This window comes from Microtus pennsylvanicus, chromosome 9 (genome assembly GCF_037038515.1).
Source record: "Microtus pennsylvanicus isolate mMicPen1 chromosome 9, mMicPen1.hap1, whole genome shotgun sequence".
In the NCBI taxonomy this organism is placed as follows: domain Eukaryota; kingdom Metazoa; phylum Chordata; class Mammalia; order Rodentia; family Cricetidae; genus Microtus; species Microtus pennsylvanicus.
The window spans coordinates 38,946,780-38,967,072 of NC_134587.1; the positions used below are offsets into that span (position 1 = coordinate 38,946,780).

At 41.9% G+C, this 20,293-nt stretch overlaps 1 protein-coding gene across 10 annotated transcripts in view; it reads right to left on the reverse strand.

The window, feature by feature from the left end:
* The window catches only part of Ehmt1 (euchromatic histone lysine methyltransferase 1), a 150,841-nt gene that overhangs the window by 27,925 nt on the left and 102,623 nt on the right, over nt 1-20,293 (reverse strand). For 7 of the 10 annotated variants that reach the window (XM_075985337.1, XM_075985342.1, XM_075985336.1 and 4 more), the window contains 6 exons: nt 18,927-19,070; nt 17,154-17,380; nt 15,714-15,881; nt 14,553-14,635; nt 13,284-13,390; nt 5,392-5,514 (listed from right to left, as the gene is read on the reverse strand). In XM_075985337.1, the coding sequence (XP_075841452.1) occupies nt 5,392-5,514; nt 13,284-13,390; nt 14,553-14,635; nt 15,714-15,881; nt 17,154-17,380; nt 18,927-19,070 (852 nt within the window). The remainder of the gene's footprint in view (nt 1-5,391; nt 5,515-13,283; nt 13,391-14,552; nt 14,636-15,713; nt 15,882-17,153; nt 17,381-18,926; nt 19,071-20,293) is intronic. The other 3 variants (XM_075985343.1, XM_075985341.1, XM_075985345.1) reach the window with 2 other exon arrangements.

Sequence of the window (20,293 nt, forward strand, 5' to 3'; positions counted from 1 at the left end):
TGATGAAAAACTTGTCCATTTCTACCCTCCCTGAACTAGATGGCCCCCAGCCTTCTTGTCATAACCAGCATAGTTTGCCAGCTCCTGCGAGGAACAGTTTTACCATGAATATGGGGCCTATCTAGGCCATAGCTGCTCCTTAAAGAACTTTGGAGAGCTAACTATGATCACAGAGCACATGGAAAACAGAGTGGATTGATCAGTAAGAGTCATCTACAGTTAGAGAGTTCAAAACAAGTCAAAAAAAATAAGCAACAGGTAAGCTCGCCCTACAGGTGCAATTCAGCCGCATTACTGCTTCTGTATCCTTCGGTGCTGAGTGTATTTCATTAGCTTTTGTTTCTGCTTCCTCCTGGGTTCTATACACATCATACTAAATAACAACAACAACAAATTAAAGACACTGACCAAGAAGTCCCAACAGCTACACACAACCAAAACAAGAGTACATGCCAAGCCAGGCATTGTTCCTCTGCTCCTGTTTTCACTGGTCACAAGGATATACTGGCTATTATTCTTAAAGACAAGTCTCCCTACTCACATCTTGCTATTGGGCTTATATCTACTAACTTTCTCTCTGCTTTCTATCTCAAAGCCGAAACACTAGATTTTAGCACATCATTAGACACACATCTGATATTAATTAGAATGTTCATCTTCTGAAGAGGAGTCTGTATGTGGCACTCCATGTACCAATATTGGCAAACGACACTGGAAGACTCCTGCAGGGTTTTTGTTGTTGTTGTTGGGTTTTTTTTTTGTTTTTTTTTTTTTTGGTATTTTGAGACAAGGTTTCTCTGTAGCTTTGGTGCCTGTCCTGGAACTAGCTCTTGCAGCCCTAGCTGGCCTCGAATTCACAGAGATCTGCCTACCTCTGCCTCCTGAGTGCTGGGATTAAAGGTGTGCGCCACCACCGCCCAGCTGCTGCAGGTTTTAAGAACAGTGATGGCATACATGGCAGAAAGAATTGGTAGCTGAATTACTTATTACACAGTAGGAAACACAGGCATACACATACACACACACTTGCACTTCATGACACCAAGATGTGTGTATGTGGTCAGGACAAGAGGCGGGCAGAGTATGAGGGGGTTGGTTATCACAGGGTGAAGACTGAGAAATATTTTAGCCAAAGGAAACTCATAGGACTGAGACATGGTAGTAGCAAATAGCAAGGGCTTCTAGCAGGGAAAGGCAGTGGTATACTGGTCAAAACAGTCAGTTGTAGAGTAGTCTCCAAGCACAACTGAAGTTTTTCTCACACCCATCATAGACACATTCACACAGATTTCTTCCTTTTTCATTCAATAACCTCCCCACCCCCAGGCCAATGGCTATTGAATTTAGTGTCTAGTTTTCTGATGTATCTCAATACTTCTATAATCCAACAGCAGAGATCTTGACTAATTTATAATAGTGTGCACCATTCAACAAGTCCTCTACAACTCCTTTTTAGTTCAGTGTCGTACTTCTAGTTTTTCTTTGAGGATAACATTGAAACATGCATTTGTTGTCTTTATTTTTATTCAACTTATTATATGTGTATGGCCGTGTGTCTTTATAGTGTGTGTGTGTGTGTGTGTGTGTGTGTGTGTGTGTGTGTGTGTGTGTGTTGCCTGCATGTAAGCCTATGTACCACATGCCATGGAGGTAGAAAAGTGTATGAGATCCCCTGGGACCAGAATTACAGATTATTATAAATCAACAACGTAGGTGCTGGAAATAGAACCCAGTTTTCTGGAGGAGTAGCCAAAGTTCTTAGATGTGAAACCATTTCTCCAGTACCACATTGATTGTGTTTAGCTGAGGTAAAACTAGCCCTAGATTCTATTTCCCAGCCAAGGAACATACAGCTATTTCTTATCTTTTGCTATTTAAAGATGTGCTAAACAATACAACGTTTCCTTCACTGCCTGTGCCAGGGTCAGACACCTAAGAATTAACCAGGACTCCACTTTACTAGTATGACAAGCTACTACTCAGGAGATGTTCAATTCACCCACTAACACATGTGCCTTTAGCTCTGTACTTTGCCAGTTCTTTTCAACATTACAATGCTATCGCAGTCAGAATTTAAAAGCTGAGTTATTCTTTTATATTTAAAACTGCTATTTCATCTTCAATGGGCTACTTATGTTCTTGTCAATTTTCATTTGTTTACTGTGAAATCATAAGGATAATCTTCCCTTTTAGTTTCTGAAGTTCTACTTATTCATTGTTTAAATATGACCTCCAAGCCGGGCGGTGGTGGCACACGCTTTAATCCCAGCACTCAGGAGGCAGAGGCAGAGTTCGAGACCAGCCTGGTCTACAAGAGCTAGTTCCAGGACAGGCTCCAAAACCACAGAGAAACCCTGTCTCGAAAAAACAACAACAACAACAAAAAATATGACCTCCAGGTTTATAATCTGCACAGCGAAAGTATGTTTTACCCTGTCTCTCATACCATGTTCATCTTCATTCTAAGATGCCGTGGGGGAGGAAGGATGTGCACATGCACACACTTCCCATCACAGAGTTTCCTTCTGTAGCCAAAACAACTGACACGGGTGGTTTAAATGTTCTACTTTTCTATGTTCTCTCTTTGTTTCACCTGGTTTTATGCACTTCCTGTATGGCACCTACATAAAACGTTTTTCCTGATTCCACCTTACTTTTCCAACTAGGCTATATTTCTTAGTACTTTCTCTGAAGAGTAAAAATTTATCTTTAGTGCTGGAAAGAGATGGCTTGATGGTTAAAATCACATATGCTCTGGTAGAGGACCTGAGTTTAGTTCTCAGCACCTATACCAGGTGGCTTATGACTCCCTGCAACTCCAACTCCTGGGAAATCTGATGCCCTCTTTGGTTGTTATCAGGTACCTACACTCGTAGGCATATACCTACACAAAGATACATCACATAATTAAAAATAAATCTTTAAAAATGTTCTATTAAATCAGCAAAATTATTAACTATATCCTAAATATTTACTCTTATACCCACAGTACTTCTCTTTCCTCATCAAGAAAACTTCTTTTTGCAACAAATGGCGACTACTAAACAAAACACCAACAAATACAGAGTTGTGGAGTCCAGTCCCCACTGATCCAACACCCTAATGCTCATGGCTTACTGTGTGAAAATTCATTCAGCCAATAGCTTTTGGGACACCAGCCCTTAAGGTGTGGTCTGAGGTGCTATGTGTGGACAATCCTCCTACCTCTGCATTGTGAGTGTTGTGATTATGGCTTTTACTATCCTGCAAAGTATATAATCATAGCTATTACGTTCAATTTTTTGATCACTTTACATATATATATGGTATGACCACATTTTTAAAATTATTTATTTATTTATTATGCATGCAGTGTTCTGCCAGCATGTATCAGAGGGCACCAGATCTCCTTACGGATGGTTGTGAGCCACCATGTGGCTGCTGGGAATTGAACTCAGGACCTCTGGAAGAGCAGCCAGTGCTCTTAACCTCTGAGCCATCTCTCCAGCCCCAATGACCACATTTTTCTACACACAAATACTAAGATTTCCCAGCACCATTTGCTGAAAAGTTGCCTTAAACACAAGAAATGGTTTATTTCTGAGATTTTTTTTGTCATCTAATTCTCCTGGTCTGTGGCTCCATGTTTATAACTGCACTACACCACTTTCCTTATTGTAGCTTTGTACTAACATCTGAAATAAGGAAGTCTAATTCCACAGAGACTGTTTCTAGATCTCCTGAAAAATATGTTTGAACTTTAGGCTGGATATTTCTGCATATCATTGGAATTTTGAAAAGGGTTACATGAATATACACAGACAGAAAATAACCTCCCATTTAAAAAAAAAAAAAAGATAGGGTCTCATGTAGCCCAGGCTGGCTTCAAATTCACTATGTAACCAAAGATGACCACAAACTTCTGATTTTCCAGCCTTTTGCCTCCCAAGTGCTAGAATTAAGGTGTAACCACCACACATAGTTTATGTGGTGCTGAGGCAAGCACTCTACCAACCGAGCTATATACTAAACTCTCTGTCTTCTTTAACAATTGCTTGAGTTATCTGTGCATAAGGTTTTTTTGTTCCTCTTTGGTTAAACATACTCCTTCTTAATATTACTATAAATGTAATTAACTCAACTTCCTTTTAGGAAAACTTAACTGCAATAATATAGAAATATATGACAGACATGGTGATACACACTTATAACCCCAGTATTCAGGAATCTGAAGCAGGAAGATCACAAGCACTAAGTTCACAATATAAGAAGACCCTCTCTCGAGGGAGGGAGGGAGGGAGGGAGGGAGGGAGGGAGGGAGGGAGGGAGGGAGGGAGGGAGGGAGGGAGGGAGGGAAGAGAGGGAGGGAGGGAAGAGAGGGAGGGAGGGAAGAGAGGGAGGGAAGAGAGGGAGGGAGGAAGGAAGGAAATTGCTATTTGTGTCAGTTTTGTACCCTATTATAGTAAATTAGTTCATTACTCTAACGACACTTTTCTTGACCCTTTATAACTTCTACCCATAAGATGACATCAAGTACGAACTGAGTCTTTTCAATTTGAGTATCTTCTACTTCTCTTCTTGTCTAACGGCTCTAAACAGAAGCAGGAAAGCACAATGAATGAAGGAAGCAAAAAAATTTCAGGGCCAACTCCTTATTGGCTGACTTGTCTATTATTGACACAGAGGTACATCTAGTGCTTACAAGGGAATCTTTACTAATAGGCCAGGTCACCGTGTATTTATAGTTTGCATCAGAAACATTCCCAAAGGCTGTTTAGAACTTTGATTCCCAACTTAAAATCTGTGGCATTTTCAGAAGGTTGGACCTGAATGCAGAAACAGGTCACGATGGACATACCTCTGCAGGTTATACCTGCTACTGGGCCTGGCTTACATCCTCTGCCTCTGATCTGTCAACACATTAAAAAGTTGCTGCTAGCCGGGCGGTGGTGGCGCACGCCTTTAATCCCAGCACTCGGGAGGCAGAGGCAGGCGGATCTCTGTGAGTTCGAGACCAGCCTGGTCTACAAGAGCTAGTTCCAGGACAGGCTCCAAAGCCACAGAGAAACCCTGTCTCGAAAAACCAAAAAAAAAAAAAAAAAAAAAAAAAAAAAAAAAAAAAAAAAAAAGTTGCTGCTGCAAGTTCCTGCTGCTACTCAGCCATGCCTTCTGCACTATGAGAGACCTAAATCCCTCAGAAATCATGAGCCAAAATAAATCTTTACTCCCCTAAGTCATTCTATCTGGCATTTTATCACAGTGACACCAAGTAAGTAAAGATGCTATGTTAGACCACAGCATAAATGTCCAACAGCAACAAGTTACTGCAGAAGTTTCAAGGAGAAACTGCTCTTGTTCATCTAAGAAACATCTACACATGAAATAAGAATATGAACCTGACTGGGTGGGTACCTTCGGATCCACCTGTGCTCCGGCCTTGATGAGGTACTTCACTGCATCCAAGTGGTTGTTTTCTGCAGCCTCCATCAATGGGGTCCGCTGATCTTCTGAGCAAGTGTCAATATTGGCACCCGCCTAGTAAAAAAAAGATTGTTTAATGTGTTGAGGGTAATTTCTGAATCCTTCATCCCAATAAGTAAAAGAGCTGTGAGGCTTTTGTATTTGTTAGAAAAAGATTTAACAACATTGAAACTGTTTTACTGACCAACTGTATCTGATTTTTCAAAACTGCACTCCAGACACAGTAAATAAAGGTGGGGCTACTCAGTGGTAGAGTACCCGCCATGCATGAACAAGGCCCTGGATTTGATCTCTACCACCCACACACCCAACATACTTGACACCCCACACACAGACAGACATAATTATTCTATCAAGCTCTACCTCAAGCAGAATATTCTTCCTAGACTTCATTTCTAAATTCATCTGACACACAGGGACAGCAGGATATAGAGATGTCTAAGAAAGGGAGTGGAAGAACCTCAGGGGAGAGAAAAGTGTGGGAGGGCAGAGGATACCCCATCTAATCAGCACATTTCTCCAAGTGTTAAAATAGTTTCCAGAGTAAACAAAACAAAAACTAGCTTCAAGTGATAAGAATTTTGGAATAATTTATAACTTTTTCACTAAAGAGACAAATGAAGCCGGGCGGTGGTGGCACACACCTTTAATCCCAGCACTCGGGAGGCAGAGGCAGGCGGATCTCTGTGAGTTTGAGACCAGCCTGGTCTACAAGAGGTAGTGCCAGGACAGGCTCCAAAACCACAAAGAAACCCTGTCTCGGAAAACAAAAGAGAGAGAGAGAGAGAGAGAGAGAGAGAGAGAGAGAGAGAGAGAGAGAGAGAGAGAGAGAAATGAAATGACAAGTACACACAGGTAAGGCCCCAGTTTGTTATCAGCTGTGGTCAAGAGGAACTGGCTACTGATAGTTGAGCCTTCTCCATAGGCTTCTGTAACTTATAAAGTAAATATTGACAGCAATAAGTAAAGCTATAGTTCTTGATGACAGCAGTAAAAAAGCTGAAGTCCAAAGATGCACTCCAAAGAGGCGGGGGGGGGGGGGGGCTGTCTTACAAGAGCGGGGGCCAGAGAAGCAGTGAGACAAAAACACGTAGAGAAAATACAGTTGGTTTCAAACACTAACCTTAAAGGTCAGGGTCTAGCTGCTTAAAATAAACAGAAAAACAAACCAACAAACAAAAACACCTGAAGACAAAGGAAAGCCATAACTCTGCAGCAATCAATTTTAATAAGTACATAACTTTTTTTTTTTTTAAGGCCTTGGAGCCTGTCCTGGAACTCCCTCTGTAGACCAGGCTGGCCTTGAACTCACAGAGATCCACCTATCTCTTCCTCTTGAGCACTGAGATTAAAGGTACGTGCCACCACTGCCCAGCACAAATAACTTTTTTTATATTTTATTTTTATTTTTGGTTTTATCGAGACAGGATTTCTCTGTTGCTTTTTGTTTGTTTGTTTTGTTTTGTTTTGTTTTGTTTTTCGAGACAGGGTTTCTCTGTAGCTTTGGTGCCCGTCCTGGAACTAGCTCTTGTAGACCAGGCTGGCCTCGAACTCCCAGAGATCCGCCTGCCTCTGCCTCCCGAGTGCTGGGATTAAAGGCATGCGCCACCACCGCCCGGCTTCTCTGTTGCTTTGGTGTCTGCCCTGGAACTAGCTCTTATTGACCAGGCTGGGCTCGAACTCCCAGAGATCCGCCTGCCTCTGCCTCCCGAGTGCTGGGATTAAAGGCGTGCGCCACCACCGCCCGGCTTCTCTGTTGCTTTGGTGTCTGCCCTGGAACTAGCTCTTATTGACCAGGCTGGCCTCGAACTCACAGAGATCCAACTGCCTCCGCCTCCCGAGTGCTGGGATTTTAAAGGTGTGCGCCACATAGAGAATGAAGGTCATGCAGCGGCAGAAGTACTGAGAAAAGGAACAAGCTGCACTATGCAGGCAGGATAAAGCTTCTATTTGTACAGAGCACATGCAGCTCTGCCTCTCTCTCTCTCTCTCTCTCTCTCTCTCTCTCTCTCTCTCTCTCTCTCTCTCACACACACACACACACACACACACACACACACACACACACACACACACACACACGTGCGCGCGCGCACAGGCCCATCACAGTGAAAAATAACAGACAGGTTCAAGAATACCTGTCTATCACTATTCTTACTTACAAAAGCCCATTCTTACTCAAGTCAAGCAAAGAGCTAGGCCTCAAGCTGGACAGCACAACAGACAGAACCAAACCTGTAGGCAGCCCTGCAACACAACCTCTGGGGTGGGGACCAAGGCTTTCTGGAGAATTCAAGTGCCGGTGACACCAGATCATGCCAGCATTAGATGAACATACATGCAGACGCCCTCAACAGATAGCCAGAGCCCAACCCCCCCCCAAAAAAACCCCACTGATCATAGCCCAGAGGAAGAAAAAAATTCTCTGAGATCAAGGCAGTGTGATGGGTGGGAAGAGGAAAAGCAAGGCCTACTAGGTGGTTACGCAGATTTCAAACAGAAAAGACAGAACTAAAAGAATACATTCTTCACTGACAAGCTACCACCATCATGAGGGATGCCGCTACAATCCTGGATGCGATGTGATGAAGACCTGCTTCCAAGACTTTTCTAAGTGCAAAGGTGCAACCCTAAGAGGGACAGTGACAGAGAAGAAATGGCGTACAGGGGAGAAGGGTGCTGACTGTCTTTCATCTTCATCAACCAAGTCCTATCTCTCCGCCAACCCATCAGTTACCCTTCAGAACCCTAGCACAATAATGCTACTTAAAAGAACAAAGTGCTGGAAAACAGAACTCTGCCAGTGAACAGATACCCACAGGCTAAGCCTACTAGATAGGGCAGCCAGGAATAATGGTGCTTCTGTGATCAATGCTGTTTCAATCTAGGGGCCAGACCATGGGTATTCACAGCACTATCCAAAGGTTGGGAAAACTCCACATCAGAGGAGTACTTTCTGCGAAGCTAGAATGCCCTCCATTTATGTTGCCCAGACTACAGCCCCAAACACCTGAGGAATAAGCAGCCTGCTGTCACTTTAAATCCAAAAAACACACATAATGCTGCAGGAGACAGAGACAATCAGCAAAACACAAAACCGCATACACACAGGTAAAGAAAGGCCTTATAATAGCAAGCAGGTGAACATCAAAATTACTCTGAATAGGTCTCTGTTCTAGTTGATGCTGGTTTCCTGGGCTAGGCTCCCAAGCATATAAAAAGGAGAAGGTAAGCTCAGCATAGCATTCACAATTCATTCTTGGCTATACATGCAATGGGATCAGGTATCTCAAGTTCCTACCACTACAAGATTCCACTCCTTGGTTAACTTTAACTTCAAACTATAAGCAATACTAACTACCAAAAAGTTTACAAACTTGGAGAAAATGAACCAGAACCAGGAAGTTACAAAGGACCCTAAAATATATTTCAACCAACATAGATAGTCTTTAAGGCTTATATTAATCAAAAGCAAAAGACAAAGTGAGAATCTTAAAAACAGCCAGAGAAAATCCTTAAGTTACACACAAAGAAATTCCAGTTATACCACAGCAGACTTGGAAACAGAAACCCTGGGGAGAGTCAAGTGGTATCTGCAGTGTAGAGAAAACAAAGGCCGAACATCTGCTGCTGAAAATACAGACCCCCGAAAGCTATCGTCAAGACAGTCAGCATGAGGACTGTCACCAGCCTAGTCGTGTAAAAAAAGTACAAGATGTCTAATATTAGAGATTTAAAAAAAAAATATAACAATCATGAAAGCATGCAAATGGACTCACTCAGATGTAACAGGATCAAATCCTTTCCATGCAGATTCCCCAAACCCACAAAGACACACAAGAGATGGAAAGGGAATGCAAAATAACAGAGGAACAACAGACAAACTAGTTGACAGGATTGTGTCCTTAACAATGATGGCTTAAATGGAAAGAGAGTAAGTTCTCCAAATAAAAAAATACAGACTAAATGGATTAAAAAAAAAATCAGATGATTTGCTGACAGTAAGAAACTTACTTCAGTAACACACACATAGTTCAAGTGAATGGACAGAAAAAGATGTACTGAGAAAAGAGCAAGCTGACATATTTAGATAAGACAGGTTTTAAGTAAAAGAAAAACCAACCAGGGGCTAGAAAGATGGTTCAATGGTTAGGAACACTTGTTGCTCTTCTCAAGGACCTGGGTTTGATTCACAGAAAGTACACAGTGGCTCACAACTGTCTTTAACTCCAGTTCTAGAGGATCCAAGGTCCTCTTCGGGCTTCCAGTCACCAGGCATGCATGTGGTATACACACATAAATCTAAGCAAAATACTCATTCACAACTAAAAAGAAAAATTTAAAGGTAACTCTATGACATAGTAGTCAATTTAATAAAAGAAAATAACAATTATAAATACATATTACTCAATATAAAATATACAAGAGGCTGGAGAGATAGCTCAGAGGTTACGAACACTGACTGCCCTTTCAGAGGACCCTAGCACCCACATGGCAGCTCACAATTGTCTGTAAACTCTAGTTTTAGGGAAACGAACACACTCTTCCAGCCTTCTTAGGCAGTGCATGCTTGTTGTACACAGAGTTACATATAGGCAAACATTTATACACATAAAATGAATTCTCACAAAATTAAAAAAAAAACCAAAGACTCTCCCCTTTGCCGGTCGGTGGTGTCGCACGCCTTTAATCCCAGCACTCGAGAGGCAGAGGCAGGAGGATCTCTGTGAGTTCGAGGCCAGCCTGGTCTACAAGAGCTAGTTCCAGGACAGGAACCAAAAGCTACGGAGAAACCCTGTCTCAAAAAAAAAAAATAAAATAAAAAAAAACATAAAAGAAAATCCAATTGCATAATATGAACATCATATTTAAAGGGACAGAGAACACTCCAATACAATGTAACTGTGGGATTCATATCATTTTCATCTGATGAGCTCACTCAGACCAAAGACAAGAAACAGTGGAATTGAACTGTATTACAGATCAAAGGAACAAGTTTGACAAGTTTGACATTTGCACAACAATTCATGTTAGAATTGTAGAATGAAAATTCTTCGCATCAGGATACAGAACATTGTGTAGGTCAGACCGTAAGTAAGTGTAAATAAATATTTTAAGATTTGTTTTATTTCTAATTATTGGTACTGTATATCTCTACACAAGAGCTAGAGTTACAGGAGGCTGTGCACCACTCACCCACTCCCACCCCCTTGCAACATGGTTTCTGGGACTCCTGAAAGAGTAATGAGTATGTGGTCTTAACTGCTGAGCCATCTCCCCAGCCCTCAAACAATTTTAGCCTCCCCCTCACCAAAAGAAAATCAAACACAAAAACCTGAAACCATAGCATGCATATATATCTCGTCTATGGTCACAATTAAATAAAAATGGAAATCAACAAAAACAGCACTTCAGGAATAGTATATATACAAAGAAATTCAACAGTACACTCATAAGTAATGAGCCAATGAAGAAATAAGAACGAAGTCTAAAATATTTTCTAGAACTGGGAGCTAAGGAGATGGCTTGGGAGGCAAACCTCTTGCCGTGCACGCATGACAACAAGAACTTATATCCCCAGCACCCTTGTGAATGTAGAGTTGGGAGGGCAGACTGACCTAACTTTAATCCTAGCACATGGGACACAGAATTGAGGGATCCCAGATGCAAGCTGGCTAGCTAGGCTAATCCTCAAGCTTTTGTCTTAAATAAAAGACCCTATCTCTATATATAAAGTGGAGATTGGATAAGAAAGACATGTGATGCCAACCTCTGCCATACACACCCACCCACCCACCCACACACTTCCTAGAATAAATGAAAATACAACATGGGATAAAGCAAAAGCAATACTAAGAAAGATATTTATGGCAATAAACCATAGCAAAAAATAGAAATCTCAAATAAATAAACTAATGATGGAATGCTAAGGAACTAGAACAAAATCCAAAATTAATAAACAAAGATCAGAAGAAAAACAAATGAAATGAATATGATAAATGAAAAGACAAAGATTAAAAGACAAAGTTGATTTTTAGAAAAGGTAAAACAAACCTGTAGTTAACCTAATCAAGAAAAAAAATGAACACAATTCAAACAAAAGCAGAATAGATGTTTATCAGCTGACATCACAGGAGCACAAAGGATCATTATGGACTATGATAAACAATCAGATGACAGCAAGAAATGGGCGACTTTCTTGACACTTGAAACCAATCAAAACTGAATGATGAATAAATAAAATGCTTGAAACATCCAATAAATAACAAGGGACTGCAGTAAAGTCAAAGAAAATATCTTCCAACAAAGAAAAGTCCAGAGTGGGCAGCTTCACAATGAAATGTCACCAAATTTCCAAAGATTAATGCCAGTATTTCTAAAACTATGGGGGGGGGGGAGGCTGATACCCTCCTAATACAATATAATATTGTTCTACAGTACTAACGCTAACACCAGCAGCAGCCACGGCCAAAGGCTACAGAAAACAGCTATCCTGGTGGATAGATATGAAAATTGTGAACAAAATATGAGCAAGTTAAATAACACAGCAGAAATAAATCACTAGGATCAAGTGATTTCATCCTAAGGATACAAGGTTGATTCTATACAGGCAACCTCTATCAAACTTCTGTATAAACAATATAGGAAACAGAGTTAATAGGTGACCTATAACAGAGGGAAGTATCTGTAAAATATTCATTTAACAAGGGATTGATTTCCAGAATTCACACAACTCAATAGCAAATAACTCATTTTTCAAAGAGAGTAACATATCAAACATTTCTCAAAAGAAGCTGTAACAAGAACCACAAGTATATGAAAAACTACACCACTAATCATGAAGAAAATACAAATTAAAAAAGATAAGTAACAAGTAGCCATGCAGATGTAGAAAAAGAAAAATGCTTAGATCTTTAATAGTCAGCCAAATATGCACTACAAAAGACAGTATGGAAGTTTTTCAACTTCTGGAGCTAGAGCAACCAAGTGACCCAGAAAGTGTACTCTTAGATGTATATTCAAAAGAAAGGAGCTTAGGTCTGAGAGACCTCTGGACACCTAAGTCTATGACAGCCCTGTTCACAGGAACTATGACTGACACTGAACCAAACCTAGTGTCCACTAACAAATGGGCAAAAGACAAAGTGTAGTGTGTGGACACCATGTAACAGCTGCCATTAATAAGACTGCGATCCTGCATTTACAGAAGCACAGCAGAACACTGCACATTCTCACTCGAATGTGGAAGACAGTGGTTACCAGCTGCTGAAAAAAGGTGTGGAGAGAAACAGAGGATGGTTAATGGTTACAGATGTTCTGGATGGAAAAAATAACTTTCAATGTTATTTAGATTTTTTTACATTTATTTTCAATTGGGGAGACATGTATACATCACAACATATGTGAAGGTCAAAAAATAATTTGTGTTCTCTTCTACTATGCGAGTTCCAGAAGTCAAACTCGGGTTGTCAGGTTTGGTAGCAAGCACCTTTAACTATTCAGTCATCTCACAAAATTAAAGAAAATTCTAGACATGGTTTAAACAATGAGGGATATGTAATCAGTCACAGGGATTAGAAGAGGGAAAGATCTGGGTCTCACTAAGCCCCCATCATCTATAGCAGACCTTAGTAAATATTAAAGCCAAGGCTAAACTAAAACTAGGAAATACGCTGAGACACAGCTACACAGCAGTGCGGTACTCTACAGAGGCAATGTAGAGTACCTAGAGTAGTCTCGAGGTACCACTGCCATTTTAGCCTGGCGGCACTTAGATAATCATGGAGAAGATGAAGAAACTATTTAAAGCTATCCTTCCAAACCTGAACCAGCATGTGGCAGATGTCCACGTGGCCAGCCTCTGCAGCAGCATGCAATGGGGAACGCTTACTCTGATGCTCCATTTTGAAATTGGGATCAATTCCATCAACTGTAAACAAACACAATTTTACTAATTATATCAGATGCAACCACAATACATTTTCATATACTTATGATGGTCGTCAGGGCTGACATGGATAACATCAATGTAAAGAATGAGCTCTGAAGCCATGATGGAGTCACTATACCCTGTCTGCAGGCAGAAGTTAGGCCCCAGTTGTACTAGTAAGAGTGTTTTACCGTGCTCATTCTAACCCTTGAGTTCTGGTGCTTTCAGACACTCCTATCTTAGCCTCTTACAAGCTTATAAAAAACATGCTAAAGGAAGAACAGCCCCTAAACAGACATGTCCCGGGAGCAGATAGAAGCGTGACCCGAAGACTCAAATAGTTGTTTCATTTTTACTTTTTGGAGACACCGGGTCTCACTATGCAGACCAGGCTGGCCTTGAACTTGAAATCCTTCTGCCTTAGGCTCCCAAATTTTGAGCATTTTTCTAGACATTGAATCAAGATAACATGTAAAAATTAATGAAGCAAATTAAGACTATATGAAATCCATGAAGAATAAAACTTTTTTTTTATTAAATGAATTCTCCCATCTTTTCCTTTCTTCTTCACAAATTCTGGCTTCTTTCATGATTTGCTGTCATTCAAAGTGCAAGTTTATCCATGCTTTTCAACCAAAGATGAACTTCAGAGAGGTCAAGCCCAGAACCATGAGCTGAGGACTCAAGCTGAGACTGGGTCGGCTCTAACAAGCACATTCTCAGGCACTAAAGAGTTAACCCAAGCTCAACAGCTGCAAACATACAATGTCCTTACTTCCACTGGATCACTTTGTGCAGCTGTAATGTTCCTGTCAGCACAGAAGCATTAGCTTCCTCACTGTAACATGTCACAACAGGACCCAGTCATGCTGCAGCTGCTTTTCCTGCAATGTACATTTCTGCTTAATCTGATAATCACTCAACTGGTTACTTTTTAAACTAGTTTTGTTTTGTTTTGTTTTTTACTTTTTAGAAACTAGAAATGCATAGAGAAAATTTCCAGGCCATGTAACAGGTTAAATACCAGGGAGCATTTTCTTTCACGCATCAGAGGAATCAAGCATTTGTAAGCATTAGACAGGGAGATGGGGCTCATGAGAAAAGGGGTAACCAACAAGGCTTCCCTGTGTTCCCTTTGAGGTCTCAGGTAATAGCAACTCACCGAGCATGAGAAGCACCTTCTGCAGCTCACCCTGCCTGGCAGAGAAGTACAGCTGCTTGGGGTGGAAGCGAAGCTTTTTGGGTCTGTAAGAAGCAGAGGACAGAATCAACACCAGTCTCTTACTGTCAAAACAGGGCAAGAGGTACAATGTTGAGAGCATGTTTAAAGCCTTGAGGCACTGCCCACCGAAAGAACAAACAAAACAACAACAAAAACCCCAACAACTGTCTTCTTATGTCATGAAAGTGCTGCACACTAACACGGCTGCTAACATGACGTGTGCCCCACTCAGGCACAGATACGCTGCTATACTGTAGAAGGTCAGGGAGCTGCCAGAAGCCGTCATGCACTGGTTATCATTTATACTCAAGATGGCATATGAGGTCCAGGGTGACCTGTGAGCTCAAGTGATGGCAACTGTCATAGGGTGATACTAGCTATCCTCTGGCAGCAAGAAAGGGCCTTAAGCCAACATGTGCTATGAAGTTTACTCAACTTCTAGACAAGGATTAGGAGTAGAGGGGTTAGGAAAAGTCTGGGGCCTGGTCGATGACAGGGATTAAGGGTATCAGATGAACTAGGCTAGAGAGAGTGAGAGACTATTCAGAATAATGAAGACCAACAGAGGGACTTATCTGTTATGTACGAATGAGTAAGACACCTTGATACGCCTCTGTAAGGAGTGGAAGGCTGTCCCCAGAGTAAGAGGACAAAAGCATACCTGGGAGTCAATAAAGGTTGCAGTGTGGGGTCTAGCAAACAGCCTGAGGGGGCTACCTGATCTAGCCTCACTAAGCAGAGATTAGGTAGCAAGGTAGATGATAGGAGCTCGTGGAATGATAGTGTCTGTTCTAGGAGCCTGCAGGCGGCTCACCCGAAGGAGCCCATAAGACTGTCCTTGCTCAGGATAACAAGAATCTCATCTCTTGCTGTTGGCATGAATGGATAATAATTTGCAACAATATATCCCAGACAGTGGGAAGACATATGAGACTGGTACCTCATGAAGTCATCCTTTGATAAACAGTGTTATTCAAAAAGCTGGAAAGTATTAGGAACCCCTGGGGAAGAACATGACCCTGAGCTGTCTCTGGGAAAAAAACAAAAACAACAACAACAAAAAAAAACAAAAACAAAAAACAAAAACAGGCTGGCTCTTACTTTTCAGAGTCCAGAGCGATTAGAGCACTTTCCAAGGTCTCCTTTCCTGGACCCTGGGAAAGGCCAGAAGTTGGCCTCACGAACCCAGCTGGCCCTGCAGGATCGAAGCACTCTGGTGCCTGGGGGACTGTGCTCTGCGATTTGTCGTCCTCTGGGGCTCCAGCAATGCTTCATGAGAAGAAAATTATTGAAATGTTGTTTGATTATTTGGAAAACCTCTCTTTCTCACGGAAACCAATGAAAACATAAAACAAGACCTGTTCCAACCTGCCCACACAGGCTGCCTCTGAGGAGTCAATGCCAGTCTGTTGACCATCTGCAAGTCTCAAGTGAGCTGTCCGAAATGCAGAACCCCATCCCCTCAATGAACGAGACACTCAGAAGTTGCTACAGCACTCCTAGGATCTCCACCCACTCACTCAAACCTGATTTTAATAAACAAGCTTTAGGCTGTATCCAGTCAATCTACTACCTCCCCCAGTTTAGGGATGGGTGCCTACTGGAACTACGACTTGAGAATGCTTAATTTACCAATTAATATGGAAGCACTAAGCCCTTCCCATTGTATACACATATAACCTGAGGTGGTTTTTTTTGTTTGTTTGATTGGGTTTTTTTTTTTTTTTTTGTTTTTTTTTTTTGGTTTTTCGAGACAGGGTTTCTCTGTGGCTTTGGAGCCTGTCCTGGCACTAGCTCTGTAGACCAGGCTGGTCTCGAACTCACAGAGATCCGCCTGCCTCTGCCTCCCGAGTGCTGGGATTAAAGGCGTGTGCCACCATCGCCCGGCTAACCTGAGGTTTTTTAAATGACCTCAAATAAAGCTTTAGGTTTCGTTTTTGGTTTTTTTTTTTCTCCTACTGCTATCATGTTTATAAAACTATCTTCTCCCTTTTTTGGTGAGCAACGGCTGTCAGTATCTGGAAAGGATCTCTCCACCATTCCTTTCCTATCAGGGAATGGCTGATTGGAAAGACTGCAGTCATCTGTCTTATCGCTCCACAGCTCTCAAGATCTTCGGCTAATTTCTACTGGGTTCTTTAGAAAAGCAATTATATATGTCTATGGGAATACATTGCTTTATCTTTTATTCAGAAAAGGCCTTCAACCGTGTGCCAAGCAGTGTGTCAAGTCTAACAGAAGCTAATAAAATACTTCGGGGTGTGGGGACTACATTAAAGAATGAAAAAACTACAAAAGGCTGCACCAGCCAAGCCAGTGTAAAAACTGATTCAACACAGATGATTTTATAAAGCCAAAATGAAACCGACTCATGTACAAATTATAGTAAATGAACACTAGTACTTCTTAGAGATGAGAAACCATAATAAATGCAAAGTTCAGTGAGACTTCTGGATATGGCAACAGAAACTGGTAACTACAGAGGACTTGTATTCAGGAATGCTATCTGAAAAACTTGACCACAGCTACTGTGCTTAGTACCTGCCCGTGGTCGTGTCAGCCCTGCCCTCAGAAGCCAAGCTCTTCTCCTGTCCAGAGGCCAGGGTCACTGTGGAAGTCGTGTCGGCTTTTGCTATGGTCACCTCTTTGGCCTTGGAAGTCTCTTCCCCACAATGGGGACAGTAGCTGGCATTGTTGACTCGAGAGGCACAGTCCTTATGGAAACGATGAGAGATACTGCTCTCAGGCTGACATTCCATGAAGTTACCCTGGAGAAAGAAAGGAGAAAATCATTTTTAAAAAACTAAAAGTAACATTCAGATAACTAGATGAAGTTCTACTGAACCACTCAGATTAATTACACAAGCAAGTAAAAGCCCAGGTATGGCCTGGTTACCAACAGCAGAGAAACAAAAAGCTCACAAAATGAACAGGGGCTGTTGTAGGAGGGTCATCTATCTATGTGTTACTTTCATTGGTTAATAAAGAAACTGCCTTGGCTTATTTATTATGCTGACATAATAAATAAATCTTAAAAAAAAATAAAAATAAAGAAACTGCCTTGGCTTTTTGATAGGGCAGAAATTAGTAAGGTGGAGTAGACTGAACAGAATGCTGGGAGAAAGAAAGCAGAGTCAGGAAGACGCCATGATTCTTCAACCTGAGATGGGTGTAGGCTAGAATCTTTTCCAGTAAGCCACCACCTCGTGGTGCTACACAGATTATTAGAAATGGGTTAATCAAGATGTAACAATTAGCCAATAAGAGGCTAGAATTAATGGGCAAGGCAGTGTTTAAATGAATACAGTTTCTGTGTTATTATTTCCGGGACTAAGCTAGCCGAGCGGGAGCTGGGCAGGCCTGCTCGCCTCATCACAAGAGGCCACCAAAGATCACCTCATTGCCACACTACTCACCTCCAACCCCAGAAACCCAGCTAGCTGAGGTCTCACAACAATCAGGACACTCTAAACAAGCAAGAGAGCTGTATAAGGCATGGCCTAGAAGGCCCACATGGGATGATGGGCAGAGAGAATCTGAGTATCAAAAGTGATCATTTCAATAAATACCAATTACAGCACCAATTAGAATAGCTGTTCTTGCATAGACAATGGAATTCAGAAGTATTCTATTTCTCAGCAGAAGCATAAAAAGGAAAGTCTAAGAAGGAAACAAGGTGTAGAATTCAAAGGTAAACCCTTATAGCAGAAGCTCCTGGCCTAGGCTACAGGGGATCAGCAGAACATATGAAGGAGCAGGTTAAGTGAAGACACCCACAGAGGCATCATAAGAAGGAGCCTGTCTTAAGAGTCTGGTGGATGCAGATTTATCTCATTAATGGAGTCATCAAAGACAAGATCCTAGTGGCAACTGATAGAACACAAAGAATGCAGCAAAGGGAGGAGGCATGCCCTTCTCTGTACTCAAGACAGAAATTCACAGAACATAACAAGGGAGCGGGGGATACAAGGTCCTTTGTCTACATAAGAAAGCTCAAGGGGGCTACAGAGATGGCTCAGAGGTTAAGAGCATTGCCTGCTCTTCCAAAGGTCCTGAGTTCAATTCCCAGCAACCACATGGTGGCTCACAACCATCTGTAATGGGGTCTGGTGCCCTCTTCTGGCCTTCAGGCATATACACAGACAGAATATTGTACACATAATAAATAAATAAGTATTTTAAAAAAAAGAAAAGAAAAGAAAGCTCAATAACTGTGATGAAAGGCTTATGGAATTAAGCCCTATATGGGATATGACTCAGGAATGAGCCTCTGCAGAGGACTCTTGAAGCCCGGCAGGCGGGCTGGGCTCTTACCGCAGTGCAGAAGTAGCCGCAGCCAGGACAGCACTGATGCTTCACCATGCGACCCCGATGGTCTTCACACAGCACCAAGAGTGGTGCTTTGTTGGATGGACGCATCAGCTCATACTTGACCACGCTGTTTGTACACCGGCCCAACTGCAAGCAGACAAGACCGGGGGTCAGTGACAGAGCTGTGAGAGAACAGCTTTCCCACCCACTGGACAATGGAAAGCACTAGACACATGGGAAGTTCTCAGGAGACATGAGGTGACTAAAGGAGTCATGAACCTTCAGAGGCAAGCCTAGATTCATCAGTAGTCTAAAGTACCTGTCATACAGCTGCTAACCCCAGCCAGCAGACAACCTCATTGAGAGGGTCAGGTGTTCAGAAAATCAAAGGCTCAACTTAGGCATAAATCAAGGAAGACATCAGGATGAGAAGAGAGCTAGATAATCAACATACTATAGGTAAGAAGGTCAAGGCCATCACAAGTGACCAGTGGATCAAAGTACAATGAGCCCTAAGTGATCCAGCTGGAATACCCTACACATGGAATCAAAGCTGAGATGCAAGAAACAAAGCAATGTTTCCTGGATATGCCTGAAGAACACCAATACAGAACGTACTAAGGAATCCAAGATTCAAGGACAATTATCAGACTATAAACAGAAGCTTCCCTGTAAGATGCTACTATGTGCCAACAAAAGAGAAAATTCACAAACGAACTGCTACAGACGTCCCCCCAACAAACAATAACTGTCCAGATATGCTGGTAATCAAAGAAACAGAACATGGCCTCCACCACTTCTGTGCTCTGTTGGTGCAATATAATTATGCAACCAGGTTGTAAATACAGGCCAGTAGCCATAGTATCTACAACAAGTAGCTAGGTCTGAGTTCTGCACAGTTTCAAAACAATCTAAAACACAAATCAAAAAGCTCTTAATGCATCTTTTCTTAAGACTTCATCTGAAATGTGAGTAAGTGTGCCAAGACTACCCCCAAAGGACACAGCAAGTGAAGCAATTGGCAGAAGAAACAAGAAACGGGACCTGACAGACCAGCAAGTGCTTTGCTGATGCCTACGAACTGTGGTAGAATCATATAAGAGATTCTCTTTAAAGGCAGATTGAACATTTCCCCATACCTAAGGTGTGGTGATATTTCATTTGTATTTTATTTTATTTTATTTTTATGGTTTTTCGAGACAGGGTTTCTCTGTGGCTTTGGAGCCTGTCCTGGAACTAGCTCTGTTGACCAGGCTGGTCTTGAACTCACAGAGATCCGCCTGCCTCTGCCTCCCGAGTGCTGGGATTAAAGGCGTGCGCCACCATCGCCCGGCTCATTTGTATTTTAATAAGTGAAGCTTGCCTGAAAC